The sequence below is a fragment of the Dendrobates tinctorius genome, unplaced genomic scaffold, assembly GCF_039654945.1.
Source record: "Dendrobates tinctorius isolate UK_male_01 unplaced genomic scaffold, ASM3965494v1 ptg000033l, whole genome shotgun sequence".
NCBI classification, from domain to species: domain Eukaryota; kingdom Metazoa; phylum Chordata; class Amphibia; order Anura; family Dendrobatidae; genus Dendrobates; species Dendrobates tinctorius.
Genome location: NW_027361701.1, coordinates 12940001 through 12958639, shown reverse-complemented (window position 1 = coordinate 12958639; position 18639 = coordinate 12940001). Strand labels below are relative to the sequence as shown.

Here is an 18639-nt window from a genome sequence, read left to right as displayed (position 1 = left end):
GCTAAAAAATTTTCTGGCCTTCCAAAAGGCATTTAAGGACTGCCCATGAAATGTGTATGTATAAAAATGAATACATTTTATATAGTAAACATTACAAAATGTTCTTCCAATTATTTGACTGCCAGAACAATCATTGACCTTACCACCACGTCGCTTTTGTATCCTTAAAGGCTGAGTACTACCATTTGTTGGCTGAGAAAATCTATAAGATCCAGAAAGAACTTGAAGAAAAGCGCCGAATTAGGATACAGAAGCAACATCTAATGCCTAACATTCCAGGCATGCCACCTGCAGCAATCAATCAGGGTTCGGGTTTGCCGTCTGCACAACCAGTCATGGCAACAAGTATGACTTTCTTTTTGATATTTTTCTCCCTCCTTATAAAAGAATAAAATAATTCCATGTTAGACCCATGATATGTATCACTCAGTGCATTCTGATAGATATATCCCTGATAATGATCTGGTTCTACTGCTAAGTTATCCAATAGATCATGTGGGGGAGCAAGGCTTTTACCCTTTATAACATCAATCGCTAGTCTCAGGGACAAAATACAGTCAGCTAGCGGACCTCTCGGTTGTCTGAAAGGCTTGTTCAGAAAATTGCCTAATTATGGCATTACTTAATTTCGTTGTGTTGGCAGAATTCAATGTCTGAGTGCACCTGAACACATATGGAAGCTTTACTTCAATGCCGATTTATTTAATACTGGCATATGAATCACTAGTCCTCTTATTCTTTGCCTTGTTCAGGGTTTTAATAGTTTGTAAGTTCCGTCAGAATATAATCGCTTCCTAACAGAATGAGGTGCAAACTGCTGTGACTGCATTACATGCATACTAGAGTGGAGCAGCACAGTATATGCTGAGATTTATCCAATCATTGATTATCCAAAATGCAACTGCATAATTGCTGTATAGAATCTACTCAGAAAATTAAGATACTTGGCTCACAAATTGAGAGGAATATCTTAATTTTTGTTTTCACCCAAACAGATTTTTTTTTTTTAATCAGAATTAAAGTGGACATTTTTGGTTGGTGCTGAGAACCTACCTGCCCTTTAAATGTGTAGGCTTTTAGCCTGGGAAAGGTATGGCTGATAAAATGTGCAAGGTCCTGTTAAAGAAAGGCACGCTTTGTTGTGTCTTGTAATAGTGTGTGTGTATGTATATGTGTGTGTATGTGTATATGTGTGTGTGTGTGTGTGTGTGTGTGTATATATATATATATATATATATATATATATATATATATATATATATATATATATATTATAATATGTGTATGTATATATATAATGTGTGTGTGTGTATATATATGTATGTGTATATATATATATATATATATAGTGTGTGTGTGTATGTATATATATATATACATATATATATACACACACACACACACACACACACACACACACACACATATATATGTTTGTATATGTATGTGTGTATACATACACACCCCCACCCCCCTCTGGCAAAAATAGAGACCACTTTCAAATGTTCAGTTTGTCCGATTTTTCTCTTCATAGGTATATTTTTTGAGTAAAATGTAAATTGTTCTTTTTCTGACAAAATGTCTCCGAATTTCCAAGCAAAAAATTTTGTATTTTTTTCTGACACTGAAAAATGGTCAAAATTAAAAAAAAGTGCTTTCAGACCTGAAATATTGCTAAGAAAACATGTTTATAATCATTTAGAACCAACAATACTGATGTTTTAACTCAGGAAGGGCTCAGAAATCAATATTTTGTGGAATAACCATGATTTCAGTCTTTCTCGCTGCTTATGGGTGACATTATACCACTCCTGGTACAAAAATTTAAATTTGTATGATAGCTTGTAACTATGCATCATCCATCCTCTTGATTACATTTCAGAGTTTTTCAATGGTGCCCAGATGTATGTATGTGTGTGTGTATATATGTATGTGTGTATATATATATATATATATATATATATATATATATATATATATATATATATATATATATATATAATATCTCATGTAAAACTTCATATTAAATGTCTAGGATCCTCTCAAGACATAGTAAACACATAAGAATCATAGCTTTTTTTTTTATCTCCTAACCACGTTATGGATGTATCCAAACAAAATCCAAAGACAAAAAGATAAAAATAACAATTATCTTTTACAAGTACAAATACGCAACATACAAATACTTGTCAAAAAAATATATAACTAAATCCATATGGAGACGGAGCAGGCGGACAGCAAGTATCACTATGGAAGCGATAGAGGGCATACATAACGCCTCTTTATACAAAAAGTATCACCCATGTTAACACAAAAGAGGACACAAACATACTAACCATCTAAAGTGCATAGTGCATAAAGTATGCCACCTCAGTGTAAATAGGGGAATCTTATACAAAGAACCATAAAAGTAAATGGTAATGGTCAAGCATTAACAGTATAGATGCCAGAATTGAGTAGACAATGACAATAGTAGTAGAGATGCTAATTTTGTTCATTACAATTCAATAATTAACCGTCAATGCAGAGTGCATAATAATATGAAATCTCTTACCCATACTGATGCCCAAACAGCGCACAGAGAGCCCAAATGGCTACTGGAACAAACCATTCATGGACAAGGCAAGAGAACCTGGATCTGATGAAATGCTACTATAACAGCAGACCAAATGATAGAGGATATATGAAGTGTATGAGGAAACTCTGGATGGATATAAGACCTGCATGTCCACTGACTGAAAAACAACTAGTTACCCAATGTTACAGTATCATAAAGAGAAAGCTATTATTACAACTTGAGATGGATCATCTGCACTGCAGAACCACCTCACATGAAGACCTGGAAGAACAACATGTGCAACCCCCTGAAGATCCTGATCCAATCCTGTAACTAGAGAGCACTGCAGCTGGTCTGAAACAGAAGATTTTTGCTAAACTAAGTACCATCAATACCAGAGAGCCACTTCCAAGGCCCAGCAAAGAAATGCCAACCAGACAGTATGCTAGAAGATGCCAATGATGCAAGTGCTCTAATACTTACCTCCACTATAACTCAAACTAATAAACTGATCTATGCTGCTGACTCAGAAATCATGGAAATGCTTGGCTATACAACCAGCAAGAACAACAGAAGTATGTGCCCCCCTTGGAAAAGAAGGCTGGAGACAAAAATCAAGGTGACACGAAGGGAAGTTAGCCAACTAACAGAAATGCAGAAAGGTGTAAAGATCAAGAATTAGACCAAGCTGGGCAAGTACAAAGACTTGACCCCAGCTGAAGACTGCTAAGCAAAGGCTCACAGCACTCGCTGCAAGACTAGGGAGATACACTAGAGAAGCTGAGGCCAAGAAGATAAATGACCTGTTCTCCAAAGAACCATCCAAAGTGTACTCGCAACTACAGAACAGCACAAAGGCAGCAACTCCACCAATAGCAGAGACTGAGCAATACTGAAGGGACGTATGGGAGAAGGAAGAAACACACAACACCAGTGCAGTGTGGCTGCAAGATCTGAGAATGAAACACAGCAACCACCTAGAGCAAGAACCAATCACCATTACAGAAGCAGACATCCAACATCGAATCAAGAACATGAAAACACCTTGCCCAGACATAAGACACACATACTGGCTAAAGAAATTAACAGCAGTGCTTGAACGCATGGCAAAGCAGATGTACCAACTGCTAGAAGAAGGCCACCAACCAGCTTGGTTAACACAAGGTAGAACAGTGCTGATTTTGAAAGATCCTCATAAAGGAACAGTTCCATCCAACTACCTCCCAATAACCTGCCTTACAACAACATGGAAACTCCTGTCAGGCATCATAGCCACCAAGCCACAGAACTATATGAACCAGTACATGAATCCAGCTCAGAAAGGCATTGGGACCGACACCAGAGGCCCTAAGCACCAGCTCCTAGTAGATAGAGCAGTCGCTTAAGACTCAAGATCCAGACAGACCTACAGTGCCTTGCGAAAGTATTTTGGCCCCCTGAAACTTTTCAACCTTTTCCCACATATCATGCTTCAAACATAGATACCAAATGTAAATTTTTTGGTGAAGAATCAACAAGTGGGACACAATTGTGAACTTGAATGAAATTTATTGGTTATTTTAAATTTTTGTGGAAATTCAAAAACAGAAAAGTGGGGTGTGCAATATTATTCGGCCCCTTTAACTTAATACTTTGTTGCGCCACCTTTTGCTGCGATTACAGCTGCAAGTCGCTTGGGGTATTCCTCTTATCAGTTTTGTACATCGAGAGACTGAAATTCTTGCCCATTCTTCCTTGGCAAACAGCTCGAGCTCAGTGAAGTTTGATGGAGATCGTTTGAACAGCAGTTTTCATCTTTTTCCACAGATTCTCGATTGGATTCATGTCTGGACTTTGACTTGGCCATTCTAACACCTAGATACGTTTAATTGTGAACCATTCCATTCCAGATTTTGCTTTGTTTGGGATCATTGTCTTGTTGGAAGACAAATCTCTGTCCCAGTCTCAGGTCTTCTGCAGACTCCAACAGGTTTTCTTCAAGAACGGTCCTGTATTTGGCTCCATCCATCTTCCCATAATCTTTAACCATCTTCCCTGTCCCTGCTGAAAAAAAGCAGGCCCAAACCATGATGCTGCCACCACCATGTTTGACAGTGGGATGGTGTGTTCAGGGTGATGAGCTGTTGCCTTTACACCAAACCTATCGTTTGCCATTGTTGCCAAAAAGTTCAATTTTGGTTTCATCTGACCAAAGCACCACCTTCCACATGTTTGGTGTGTCTCTCAGGTGGCTTGTTGCAAACTTTAAACAACACTTTTTATGTATATCTTTGAGAAATGGCTTTCTTCTTGCCACTCTTCCATAAATTCCAGATTTGTGCATTGTACGACTGATTGTTGTCTTATGGACAGACTGTCCCACCTCAGCTGTAGATCTCTGCAGTTCATCCAGAATGATCATGGACCTCTTGGCTGCATCTCTGATCAGTCTTCTCCTTGTTTCAGATGAAAGTTTAGAGGGATGGCCGGGTCTTGGTAGATTTGCAGTGGTATGATACTCCTTCCATTTCAATATGATCGCTTGCACAGTGCTCCTTGGGATGTTTAAAGTTTTGGAAATCATTTTGTATCCAAATCCGGCTTTAAACTTCTCCACAACAGTATCACGGACCTGCCTGTTGTGTTCCTTGGTCTTCATGATACTCTGTGCTTCAAACAGAACCCTGAGACTATCACAGAGCAGGTGCATTTATATGAAGACTTGATTACACACAGGTGAATTATATTTATCTTCATTAGTCATTTAGGACCTCATTGGATCATTCAGAGATCCACAATGAACTTCTGGAGGAGTTTGCTGCACTGTTGTGAATTTGCTTTCTGGCCTACCTCTGGTTACTAGTGAAGGTAGTGGAGCTGGTTATATTGACAGAGGGGTCCCGAGTTCTCTTTCCGGGCTCCCTCTGGTGGTTACTGGAGGTAATGGAGCTGATTTAATTAAGAGGCCTGCCACCTCATAATGAGGAGGATGACTGGAGATCTGGAGTTTTTGAAGGTTCTGACTGGATTTAAGACAGCCGACTCCCTCTATCCCTGCTGGTGATTTTTCCTGCCTCCTGAGGTCTTAGTTTCCAGCTCAGTCCCTGCATGCTCAGCTAAGTGTTCTTTTGCTATTGTTCACATTTGATCTGGTTTTGTCTATTTCAGTTTTGTGTGTTCAGCCAGCTCTGGCTGGGGCTGTGCTGAATTTCCATCCTTATGTTACTGCTTGTGCCAGTTTGTTTTTGTCACTTATTAGATTGGCCTCTTTTTGCTCTGCTTTCAGAATATACCAAAGTGCTGATATAGTGGGCGAAGTCTAGTGACTTCAGTGTTTTTCTATCAGACGTGTTGGCCATTTTTTGCAGGGTTTTTTGCTTGATTGCAGACTGTTTCCTGTCCTGTCTAGTTAGTGTGGGCCCCATCGTTTGCTCAGTCTATTTTCCTACCTGCTTTTGTGTTTTCATGTCTCAAAAACGAAAAAAGTGGTTTGGTACCGTGTTAGCCAGTAGAAAAAAATATATAAAGTGCTCTGTGACAGAAACAAAATAGGAATCTTGTGGGTATGATACCTTTTAATGGCTAACAAATAATGTTGTTAATGTTTAATAATGTTTAATAATGTTAATGTTTAATGGCTAACAATATATGTTTGGGGGCTATCTATTCCTTTGGGGTCTGCTCTGGGGAAGTTTAGATTTCCCCTTTCTTGCTTTAGGCTTATTTAGTTCTCTGGCTGTGTCGAGGCGTCTAGGATCATTGTAGGTATGCTTCACGGCTACTGCTAATTGTGTGGATAGGATCAGGGGTCTGCTTAGTTACCAACCTCTCTGGTTTTCTGTGGCTTAGCTTGGTCTTGCTTTCCTCCTCAGTGACCCAATCATAACACTGCACTGAATTTAAAGGGGCCGAATATTGCACTCCCCACTTTTGAGTTTTTGAATTTCCACAAAAATTTAAAATAACCAATAAATTTCATTCAACTTTACAATTGTGTTCCACTTGTTGATTCTTCACCAAAAATTTACATTTGGTATCTTTGTTTGAGGCATGATATGTGGGAAAAGGTTGAAAAGTTCCAGGGGGCCGAATACTTTCGCAAGGCATTGTATCTTCGCACAGCCTGGATTGACTACAGGAAAGCTTAAGACTCAATGCCTCACACATGGATCTGTGAATGCTTGGCTCTCTACAATGTCAACAGGAAATTAAGAACCTTCCTTAGAAACTCAATGGGGCTATGGAGAACAACATTGGAAGTCAACTCAAGACATCTAGCACAAGTGACCATGAAATGCGGCATATACCAAGGTGATGCACTGTCCCCATTGCTGTTTTGCATAGGCTTGAAACCCCCTCAGTCAGATAATTACAGATTCTAGCTATGGATACAGGTTCAAGGGTGGAAGCACCATCAGCCACTTCCTCTACGTGGATGACATCAAGCTGTATGCGAAAAAGCAAACGAGACATTGATTCACTGATCCACCTTACAAGTATCAACAGTGAAGACATCGGGATGTCCTTCGGACTCGAGAAGTGCAGCTGGTTTGTAATAAAGAGAGGCAAGGTAGTCAAGACCGATGGAGTGTAATTACCAGCAGGGCAGTGTAATTACCCGCAGGGCATATAGCAGATGCACAGACATATGCTACAAGTACCTCAACATCCCACAGGGATACGGTAACCATGATGAGGAGGCAAGGAAAGCAGCAACATCCAAATACCATCAAAGGGTATGACAGGTCCTGAAGATCCAGCTCAGTTGGAAGAAATAAATCCCTGCCATCAATACATATGCCCTGCCAGTTATCTGACACCCTGCTGGCATAATGTGCTGGCCAAAAAAAAGATGAAAGCTGCAGATGTGAAGACAAGAAAGCTCCTCACAATGCATGGAGGTCTCCACCCTAAGTGTAGCAGCCAAAGATTGTATACCAACATAAAGGAGGGTGGTCGAGGCTTGATAAGCATCCAAGCCACCATCATGGATGAAACAAGGAGTATCCAGGAATACATCAGAAGAATGACGCCAAAAGATGAGAGAAAGCTTTAAGGCAGCAACAAATCTGGAAGGAAGAACAGGAACATAGCGCCATAGCAAGACAAGCCGATGCATGGAATGTACCACCGACCGATAATGGAAGTGGCTGACATGGAGAAATCCTACCAATGGCTGGAGAAAGCTCGACTCCTAGGCAGCACAGAGGCACTAATCATAGCAGCACGAGAGCAAGCACTAAGTACAAGATCCATAAAAGCAGGAATCTACCACACAAGACCAGACCCAAGGTGCAGACTATGCAAACAAACCTCAGAAACAGTCCAACACATAGTGGCAGGATGCAAAATGCAAGCAGGAACAGAGCATACTGAATGCCACAACCAAGTAGCGGAAATTGTATACATGAACATCTACACAGCATATGGGCTAAGTCCTCCTAAGTTCAGGTGGGAGACCCCAGAAAAAGTGGTGGAAAATGAAAGGGCTAAACAGGTGTTGGCTAACCAACCAGACATTGTCATAGTAGACAAGGATCAGAAGACAGCAATGATAATAGATGTGGCAGTGCCAAGTGACAGCAACATCAGGAAGAAGGAATATGAGAAGATGGAGAAATACCAGGGCCTCAAAGGAGAACTGGAGATGTGGAAGATGAAGGCAACAGTGGTGATAGCAGTGACCCCTAAGTTGGAAGAATGGCTATAACAGATCCCAGGAGCAACATCTGAGCTCTCTGTCCAGAAAAGTGCAATACTGGGAACAACGAAGATCCTGCACAGAACCCTCAAACTCCCAGGTTTCTGGTAGAGGACCCGTGAATGAGAAAGGACAACAAAGACCACCCCCATTGAGTGGTGAGAAGGAAGTTTTTTTGTCAACAGCACGGCAGCCAGTCAGTGAGCTCAGCCACTCCGTCTAAATGGACATTGCTACTCTTCAATAAAGTTGTTAAAGCCAATTATCAAAAAGTTACAAAAAACATACCAGACTTATTTGAAACATGACATGCAAAAAAAACAGCAAAGACTCATTAAAAACAATGAATAAAATGATAACCTAATTTACCTAATAGGTGCAGAAAACCTGTCACATGAGAAAATTTCCAATTTATTTATATATACAATACAAACCAAAAGTTTGCACACACCTTCTCATTCAAAGAGTTTTCTTTATTTTCATGACTATGAAAATTGTAGATTCACTCTGGAGGTATCAAAACTATGAATTAACACATGTGGAATTATATAATTAACTGCTTTGCACACTCTTGGCATTCTCTTGATGAGCTTCGAGGTAGTCACCGGAAATGGTTTTCACTTTACAGGTGTGCATTGTCAGGTTTAATAAGTGGGATTTCTTGCCTTATAAATGGGGTTGGGATAATCAGTTGTGTTGTGCAGAAGTCTGGTGGATACACAAATGATAGTCCTGCTGATTAGACTGTTTGAATTTGTATTATGGCAAGATAAAAGCAGCTAAGTAAAGAAAAACATGTGGCCACCATTACTTTACGAAATAAAGGTCAGTCAGTCTGAAAAATTGGGAAAACTTAAGTGTCCCCAAGTGCAGTGGCAAAAACCATCAAGCGCTACAAGGAAACTGGCTCACATGAGGACCGCCCCAGGAAAGGAAGACCAAGAGTCACCTCTGCTGCACAGGCTAACAGCAGCTCAGATTAGAGACCAGGTCAATGCCACACAGAGTTCTAGCAGCAGACACATCTCTACAACAACTGTTAAGAGGAGACTTTGTGCAGCAGGCCTTCATGGTAAAATATCTGCTAGGAAACCAATGCTAAGGACAGGCAACAAACAGAAGAGACTTGTTTGGGCTAAAGAACACAAGGAATGGACATTAGACCAGTGGAAATCTGTGCTTTGGTCTGATCTTTGTTTCCAACCACCGTGTCTTTGTGCGACGCAGAAAAGGTTAACTGATGGACTCTGCATGCCTGGTTCCCACTGTGAAGCATGGAGGAGGTGTGATGGTGTGGGGTTGTTTTGCTGGTGACACTGTTGGGGATTTATTCAAAATTAAAGGCATACTGAACCAGCATGGCTACCACAGCATCTTGCAGCGGCATGCTATTCCATCCGGTTTGCGTTTAGTTGGACCATGATTTATTTTTCAACAGGACAATGACCTCAAACACTCCTCCAGGCTGTGTAAGGGCTGTTTGACCAAGAAGGAGAGTGATGGGATGCTACGCAAGATGACCTGGCCTCCAGTCACCAGACCTGAACTCAATCGAGATGGTTTGGGGTGAGCTGGACCGCAGCGTGAAGGCAAAAGGGCCAACAAGTGCTAAGCATCTCTGGGAACCCCTTCAAGACTGTTGGACTACCTCTTGAAGCTCATCAAGAGAATGCCAAGAGTGTGCAAAGCAGTAATCAAAGGAAAAGGTGGCTACTTTGAAGAACCTAGAATATGACATATATTTTCAGTTGTTTCACACTTTTTTTGTTAATTATATAATTCCACATGTGTTAATTCATAGTTTTGATGCCTTCAGAGTGAATCTACAATTTTCATAGTCATGAAAATAAAGAAAACTCTTTGAGATATGTCCAAACTTTTGGTCTGTACTTTACTTTGGTTATATATCACTATCATACTCCACAGCGCATTAAATACTTGCTATGGGAACGTAGCCTTACACAACCATCATCTGCCAACTCTGCCGTTCATTTGTAGGGTTTAAAGACTCTGCTTGCTGTGTTTTGGTTTGTTCTGAGAGCAATAAGTTTTTTTTTTTTTTTTCTGACTTATGTATTCATCGTAAAATTATATCAATTTGGTATCACCATAATTCTTAATTGCATACAGTGTAAAATGTCAATGTCAGTTGTGTTCTTTTTTGTTTTTCTCTCCCCAGAGTTGTAAAAAAAAAAAAATGGGGTTGTAAGTTTTATGTACTCAAAATACACTGAAAATGCAGCTCGTTTAACAAAAAGAGCCCCCATTACAGCTACATTGACATAAAGAGTTTCTCTTGCATTGGTCTTTAAGGCTGAATTAGAATCAGTTCAGTGATTGAGGCTATGTGCACACGTAGTTTTTTTGGTGTGCGGATTTTGGAGAGAAAACCGCAAGTAAATCCGCAGGACAAAAGTCCTCCGGTTTATCTGCGGTTTTCCAATCTCATAATGGATGAGGTGTAAAACTGCAGCGTTTCTGCACCAAACAATTGACATGCTGCGGATTGTAAACCGCAGCAAAACCGCGCGGAAAAATCTGCAGCATGTGCACAGCGTTTTTGAATTTCCATAGGAAATAAAGGTACTGTACAACGCAGCAGAATCTGCTGGGGACAAACGCTGCGGAACCGCAGCAGAATCCACACCGTGTGCACATACCCTCAATTTCTCCCTTCCCCAAACGTTGAGAAAACCTTAGGTTTCCCACAGTTATAAGAAGTAAGTCATGCATGTGGAAATGTAAAACTTTACTTTGTTTTCTTTTCATTCATTTGCTTTCTGCGCTCATTATTTGTCTAGATGGCCCTGTGCAAGAACCAAACATGATGCGTGCAAATGTTCCAAGTCAAATTGTGAATCCCATACCAAGCCAATCAGGTAAAATGCTTACTAACATGTATTTTCCACTGCAATCCACATGGGAATTCAGAGCCTTAAAGTTTTACTGTCATTGTGCAGATGTTTGGTGTCTGAAGTAGCAGCTGATCTAACAGAACTGTACTGTAGAGTCAGTGATGGACAAGCAGTCCGCGCATGCACTTTAGTAACACAGGGATTTTAATAGTCTTGTGTTGATTGATTGACAGGATATTCCAGTCTGGCATGCATGCTTCAGGTCAGCTGTGAATGTGACACTGCGGCCCCCACTTGCCATGACCAGTGTTGCTCACATCGGTCTTGATTAGAGAGTGTGTTGGAGTTAGACGCTCTTTATTCATCAGGAAACGTACACATATTACTGAATCAGGCAAGTCTTAAAAGTGGCATGCTTCTTGCCACAAGTCATACTTCATTCAGGGACTGGCGTAACATATGGTACGCTACAACTATTCATGTAATACAACAGTAGTGGGTTCCTCCAACTTCGGCTAAGCGTGCCAAAACCAAAAACGCTAAATGTTGTAAAATGTTTCTACTTTTCAAAGTGTTTTACACCAGATTTCTGACACAATCGATTTGATACATTGGGGGCATATATGTTGAATGTGTTTGAAGTTACAGTAGCCTTGGAAAAAATCATTGTAAGATGAAAATATTGTGTTCTGAGGCCGTTGTTAATGTCAAGAGTAGATTTTTCTGGAGTGATTCCTTAACCCATCTATTTTGATTGTAGTCATGAACCAGTTTGGTCCAGTGGGCATGCCGTTGCAGTCGTTGGTACAAAGACATCAGGCACCACTAACCCAGCATCAAGGACCATCTGCGCCCATCAATCAGGTTAGTTTATACAGACATATACTGTGTGCCAGTTCAACAGTGAGAATTTTTGGAGGGACATTCTCCCCCAATTATGACACCACTTTTTTGTTTTTTTGTACATGTGGAAATAAGAATTCTACAATTTATCTTTTTTTTATCTCTTTATTTCATTTGCTTATTCGGATGTTTGCTTTTTTGTTGTACATGGGTCATTATTAAACTTTTTCTTTTTTTGCTTTATTTTTGGTACAACTATAAGGGATTAAGTAAGGGAATTGTGTCTGTAAAACTAATAACACTAATGTGTTTGCTTTTTCTTCTCCAGGAGATTTTAGACTAGCTGTGGCTTTTTCTTCAGAGTTTTGTTTACCAGTTGATTTTCCATTGTCCCCTTTAAGGTCATAAAAGAATCTTAACTGAGGTTTTATTTATCCCTTCATTAGGTGGCACAAGTAACCAGTTAACAGCATTCCCCTTCGGACTAGCCTCAGCACCCGGTGTGTTTACAAAGGTCATTCTTCACTCCAAGGGGATAGTAATAGTCATTCCCTACCTCAACGACCTCCTGATCAAAGCACCATCCTTCTTAGACTGTTGTGAAAGTCTTAAGTTTAACCTCAACAGACTTGCCTGCCCCGCTTAGGCTGGCTAGTAACCATGGCTGTGAACACTGTGTGCTGAGGCTAGTCTAAAATGGGAGAGCTGTGACCTGGTTACCTCTGTCTCCCAATGAAGGCTCCAAGAAATATTTTATATTGAGTTCCCAAAATACTTAATTTTTGCTGATTTTCCCTTTAAATGGACCTGATTGGTTTCAGGGCAGATTCAGCCATCTGCCCACAATTGTATGGCTGCTCTACCTCTCCTAAGACCCAGTCTCTCTGGCACTTTCCAGGCAGGAATAGCAATTTCTGATTCCTGGTCTGAATGTACAGTGTTCATTCAGGCTGTTGTAATGCAGCGGTGTCCACGCTGTGCAGTGATGAGACAGTGACCCAAGCAAGTTCAAAATAAAACGTGTTTAATGTCCAAAACTCACACAGTGCACAGCACGCTGTATCCTCCGGATCGTAGCCAGTATTACAAAATGACAGCAAGAGACCGGTTGCCGTGAGTAACCACACTGCTGTGTACGCAGGGGGGTGCCCAGACCCTTTGGCACCACTTGGCCCTGTGTTACCTCACACAGGGAGTGCTCTGCAGACCAACCGCTCTGCTTGCAAGACCAAAACTTACACTAACATTACACCTCCCACACCCAAACCCTTACTGCAGGGCTTCTAACAAACCTGTTGTCTCAAGCCACATGGAAAACTCGGATTGGAAATGAAACTGACTACACCACCGACATACTGCAGTAAGTTTCAAAACACCCATTCCAGAGCAGGTTTTTCCTGCATCTGCCTTGGACTCTAACATGTCCTAGACTAACCTTATTTATTACATATAACCTGCATTGCAGTCACAGGCACGCCCGTGACTGCCATGCACACCTATGGCCTTCATACACCTCCGTGCATATCCTGGGGAGAGCACACAGCACCCCCTAGCTGTAAAAGGGGTCACTGCCTCACACTGTGTATACATCAATGAGAGAAGACAGTGCTAGTTTGTGGACTGTCCCGAGGGTGACCAAGCAGTTAAGAATCTGATTACTCTTATTAATGATTCTTCCACCTCCACAAACTTGCTTTCAAGATCTTTATCCGTTTCATATCTCTGTAATGTGTAATTGAGAGCTCCCCCCTTCTGTTCCTCCGTAGCTGGCTTTTCCTTCCCGTATACCACAACCTGCAGCCTTGGCTCCGCCTGTGCAGAATCAGTTTGTGTCGGCAAGTCCATTCCAGCCATCATCTCCTGTGATGAACAGTGGTGGGATGAACATGAGTAATTTAAATTCTACTTTATCTGCATCACATTCAAGTGGACAGAGCTCGCCTGCACAGGTAGGCCGTTGGCCTTTTTTTTTTTTTTTTTTTTTTATGATAAATATGCAGTGGAAGTTGTCTTGCATACAGATTTTGTTGCATATGTCACCTTTTGCATTGCAGTCGATGAAATGTGGCCACACTCCATACACTACAGTGCCTATATATATATAAAAAAAGTTTTTTAGCGCAGGTACTGACGACTTACAGAGATTGCAGCACCGCAGGGACTTTAACCCCTTCCCAACCTCACCGTACAAGTACTAGTCTGCAGAAACTGCTTTTCCGACCTCAGCAGTACTAGTATGGTGGCACGATCACTGCAGCCTCACGCTGGGTGCCGCGGTGATCGGGTGCGGGTGTCAGCTGTATGTAACAGCTGACACACCGCAGCAAAGCCCACGATAGGTGCTGTGGGCATTTAACCCTTCCGATACTGCTGTCGGTACTGACAGCCGCATAGAGAACAATCGCACAGAGGGGGGCTCCCTTCGCGCTCCCACCAGAACAACGCAATGTGATCGCATTGTTCCCGTGGTCTCCATGGAGACCCCCCCCCCCCGGCTCCAAGATGGCCGCAGAGTTTTTCCGTGTCCTTCAGTGAGGTGGCTGATGCTATGCAAAGTGTTAGATCAGCGATCTGACTTTATACAGTAATGTCCCATACTGGGACAATGTAATAAAGTTTAAAAAAAGAAAAAACGTGTGAAAATATCAGCGAAAATAAAGGTTATAGCTCTCAGAAAAAATTGATGCAAAAGTATTTTTTCTATAAAATAGTTTATATTGTATAAAAGCGCCAAAGCATCAGGGCCGGCCCGAACGTATAGGAGAACTAGGCGGCCGCCTAGGGCGCCGACCCAAAGGGGGCACCAGAGAAAAAAATATAAAAACTCTTTTCAAAAGGCAAAGTTTTAGGGATGGAAAGAAAAGTGTACATATTTAAGGGCAAATATGACGCAAGAGAGGTTGGTTGGGTTGGCAACAATTTCGATAGAATCTGAAGTTGCTAAACAAATTAATCTCGGTGACTTAAGGTACTGTCACACTTAGCGATGTACCAGCGATCCCGACCAGCGATATGACGCGGTCAGGATCGCTGGTACATCGCTAAGTGGTCGCTAGTGAGCTGCCACACAGGAAGATCTCACTAGCGACATCGCTGGGGACGGGGGTCGCTACTTACCTGTCACACCAGGTGATCCTGCGTCCTCCCGCCCGGCTCCACGCGTCGCTCGTCTTCACAGCAGGAAGCGCCGCAGGAAGCTGACGACGAGAAACAGTCCTGAACGTTCTCGCGCGATCAGCGATAACCAGCGGGGGAGCGGGTCGTAGGTAAGTATCAGACACAGCGATGTCGCTAGCAATATCGCTATAACGTCACCAGTTATAGCGATATTGCTAGCGATATCTCTTAGTGTGACAGGCCCTTTAGTGTCATCCTTTAAAAAAAAAAAAAAGGCAAGGAAACAAAAATTTTAATTACCTATGGTCGTTTTTGTTTTGTGTTATTGATTACTTTGTATATATTTGTCCTATACAACTTCTCAGAAGATTAAAGAGTTAGGAGAGAGTTAATTAATCGTTGTTGTGGTTTATTTTGCTCCTAAATTTATATCCCAAGTTTTCATCTACTGCCAAGAAAAGTAGGGCCGCAACAAAATAGTTTCGCCTAGGGCGCCGTAATCTCTCGGGCCGGGCCTGCAAAGCATAGAAAATGATATAAATGAGGTATCACTGTAATCATACTGAAAGCGATCGAAAAATGTCATGTGCCCGAAAATGGTAGCAATAAAAACATCAACTCGTCCTGCAAAAAACAAGTCCTCACATGACTGTGGGCCAAAATATGGAAAAATTATAACTCTCAAAATGTGGTGATGCAAAAACTATTTTTTTGCAATCAAGTGTCTTTTAGTTGGGGCTAAAGTTAGGGTTAGAATTGGGGCTAAAGTTAGGGTTAGAGTTGGGGCTAAAGTTAGGGTTAGCGTTGGGGCTAAAGTTAGGGTTAGAGTTGGGGCTAAAGTTAGGGTTAGCGTTGGGGCTAAAGTTAGGGTTAGCGTTGGGGCTAAAGTTAGGGTTAGCGTTGGGGCTAAAGTTAGGGTTAGCGTTGGGGCTAAAGTTAGGGTTAGCGTTGGGGCTAAAGTTAGGGTTAGAGTTGGGGCTAAAGTTAGGGTTAGAGTTGGGGCTAAAGTTAGGGTTAGAGTTGGGGCTAAAGTTAGGGTTAGAGTTGGGGCTAAAGTTAGGGTTAGAGTTGGGGCTAAAGTTAGGGTTAGAGTTGGGGCTAAAGTTAGGGTTAGAGTTGGGGCTAAAGTTAGGGTTAGAGTTGGGGCTAAAGTTAGGGTTAGAGTTGGGGCTAAAGTTAGGGTTAGAGTTGGGGCTAAAGTTAGGGTTAGAGTTGGGGCTAAAGTTAGGGTTAGAGTTGGGGCTAAAGTTAGGGTTAGAGTTGGGGCTAAAGTTAGGGTTAGAGTTGGGGCTAAAGTTAGGGTTAGAGTTGGGGCTAGAGTTAGGGTTAGGGTTGGGGCTAGAGTTAGGGTTAGGGTTGGGGCTAGAGTTAGGGTTAGGGTTGGGGCTAGAGTTAGGGTTGGGGCTAGAGTTAGGGTTGGGGCTAGAGTTAGGGTTGGGGCTAGAGTTAGGGTTGGGGCTAGAGTTAGGGTTGGGGCTAGAGTTAGGGTTGGGGCTAGAGTTAGGGTTGGGGCTAGAGTTAGGGTTGGGGCTAGAGTTAGGGTTGGGGCTAGAGTTAGGGTTGGGGCTAGAGTTAGGGTTGGGGCTAGAGTTAGGGTTGGGGCTAGAGTTAGGGTTGGGGCTAGAGTTAGGGTTGGGGCTAGAGTTAGGGTTGGGGCTAGAGTTAGGGTTGGGGCTAGAGTTAGGGTTGGGGCTAGAGTTAGGGTTGGGGCTAGAGTTAGGGTTGGGGCTAGAGTTAGGGTTGGGGCTAGAGTTAGGGTTGGGGCTAGAGTTAGGGTTGGGGCTAGAGTTAGGGTTGGGGCTAGAGTTAGGGTTGGGGCTAGAGTTAGGGTTGGGGCTAGAGTTAGGGTTGGGGCTAGAGTTAGGGTTGGGGCTAGAGTTAGGGTTGGGGCTAGAGTTAGGGTTGGGGCTAGAGTTAGGGTTGGGGCTAGAGTTAGGGTTGGGGCTAGAGTTAGGGTTGGGGCTAGAGTTAGGGTTGGGGCTAGAGTTAGGGTTGGGGCTAGAGTTAGGGTTGGGGCTAGAGTTAGGGTTGGGGCTAGAGTTAGGGTTGGGGCTAGAGTTAGGGTTGGGGCTAGAGTTAGGGTTGGGGCTAGAGTTAGAGTTGGGGCTAGAGTTAGGGTTGGGGCTAGAGTTAGGGTTGGGGCTAGAGTTAGGGTTGGGGCTAGAGTTAGGGTTGGGGCTAGAGTTAGGGTTGGGGCTAGAGTTAGGGTTGGGGCTAGAGTTAGGGTTGGGGCTAGAGTTAGGGTTGGGGCTAGAGTTAGGGTTGGGGCTAGAGTTAGGGTTGGGGCTAGAGTTAGGGTTGGGGCTAGAGTTAGGGTTGGGGCTAGAGTTAGGGTTGGGGCTAGAGTTAGGGTTGGGGCTAGAGTTAGGGTTGGGGCTAGAGTTAGGGTTGGGGCTAGAGTTAGGGTTGGGGCTAGAGTTAGGGTTGGGGCTAGAGTTAGGGTTGGGGCTAGAGTTAGGGTTGGGGCTAGAGTTAGGGTTGGGGCTAGGGTTAGGGTTGGGGCTAGAGTTAGGGTTAGGGTTGGGGCTAGAGTTAGGGTTAAAAAAAAAATTGGTTCCAAAAGTGTGCTGATGTAAAGTAGACATGTGGGAAATGTTATTTATTAAAGGGAATCGGTCACCCCTTTTTTCGGAAAAGGAGTTAATTATACTCACCGGGGGGGGGGGGGGATCGGTCCGGTCTTGGTCTGATGGGTTTTGCGGTCTGGCGCCTCCCATCTTCATACGATGCCGTCCTCTTTTTTCCTTCCTGTCGTGGCTCCGGCGCAGACGCACTGCTCTGTCTTGTTGAGGGCAGAACAGAATAATTCAGTGCACAGGCGCCGGACCTCTCCCGGAGCCTGCGCACTGCTGGACTCTGCTCTGCCCTCAACAGGGCAGAGCAGTGCGCCTGCGCAGGAGCCACGACAGGAAGTAAAGAAGAGAACGGCATCGTATGAAGATGGGAGGGACCGGACAGCGACACCCATCGGAACGGACCAAACGCCGGGGTGAGTATAATCTTTTTTTCTTATCTTACAGGTTACGTTGGGGGCTTATCTACAGCATTACAGAATGCTGTAGATAAGCCCCTGATGGCGGTGCCGGCAGCTTGTATTCGAAAAAAGGGGTGACAGATTCCCATTAACTATTTTGTGCGATATGACTCTCTGATTTAAAGGCATAAAAATTAAAAGTTGGAAAACTGTGAAATTTTGGGCAAATTTCTGTTTATTATTTCACAAAAAAAAACCAAGTCGTATCAAAGAAATTATACTCCTGTCATAAAGTACAATATGTCAGCAGAAAACAATCTCAGAATCGGTGGTATCCGTTAGTGTTCCATAGTTATGCCCTCATAAAGGGACAGTGGTCAGAATTGTAAAAATTGGCCGGGTTTGAAAGGTGAAAACAGGCTGGGTCGCAAAGGGGTTAATTGGCTTTATTTGCAATCTTTTTAATTTTTTTGTATATTTTTTTTAGGCCCAGATGTCAAATATAGCTCACCCTGTGAACTCTCCTGCCATACCACCTCCTGGGTCTTCTGTGAATCAGCTTCATTGCCCAAGTAGTATCCAGCCCCCAATTCATCGTAATTCGCCATCCCCT

At 42.7% G+C, this 18639-nt stretch overlaps 1 protein-coding gene across 4 annotated transcripts in view; it reads left to right on the top strand.

The window, feature by feature from the left end:
- Nucleotides 1-18639, top strand: part of EP300 (E1A binding protein p300) — a 311109-nt gene that overhangs the window by 131574 nt on the left and 160896 nt on the right. For all 4 annotated transcript variants that reach the window (XM_073572990.1, XM_073572993.1, XM_073572991.1 and 1 more), the window contains exons 10-14: nucleotides 171-345; nucleotides 11039-11116; nucleotides 11853-11956; nucleotides 13702-13884; nucleotides 18514-18639. The exon at nucleotides 18514-18639 is cut by the window's right edge and continues 318 nt beyond it. In XM_073572990.1, coding sequence (XP_073429091.1) covers nucleotides 171-345; nucleotides 11039-11116; nucleotides 11853-11956; nucleotides 13702-13884; nucleotides 18514-18639 — 666 coding nt within the window. The remainder of the gene's footprint in view (nucleotides 1-170; nucleotides 346-11038; nucleotides 11117-11852; nucleotides 11957-13701; nucleotides 13885-18513) is intronic.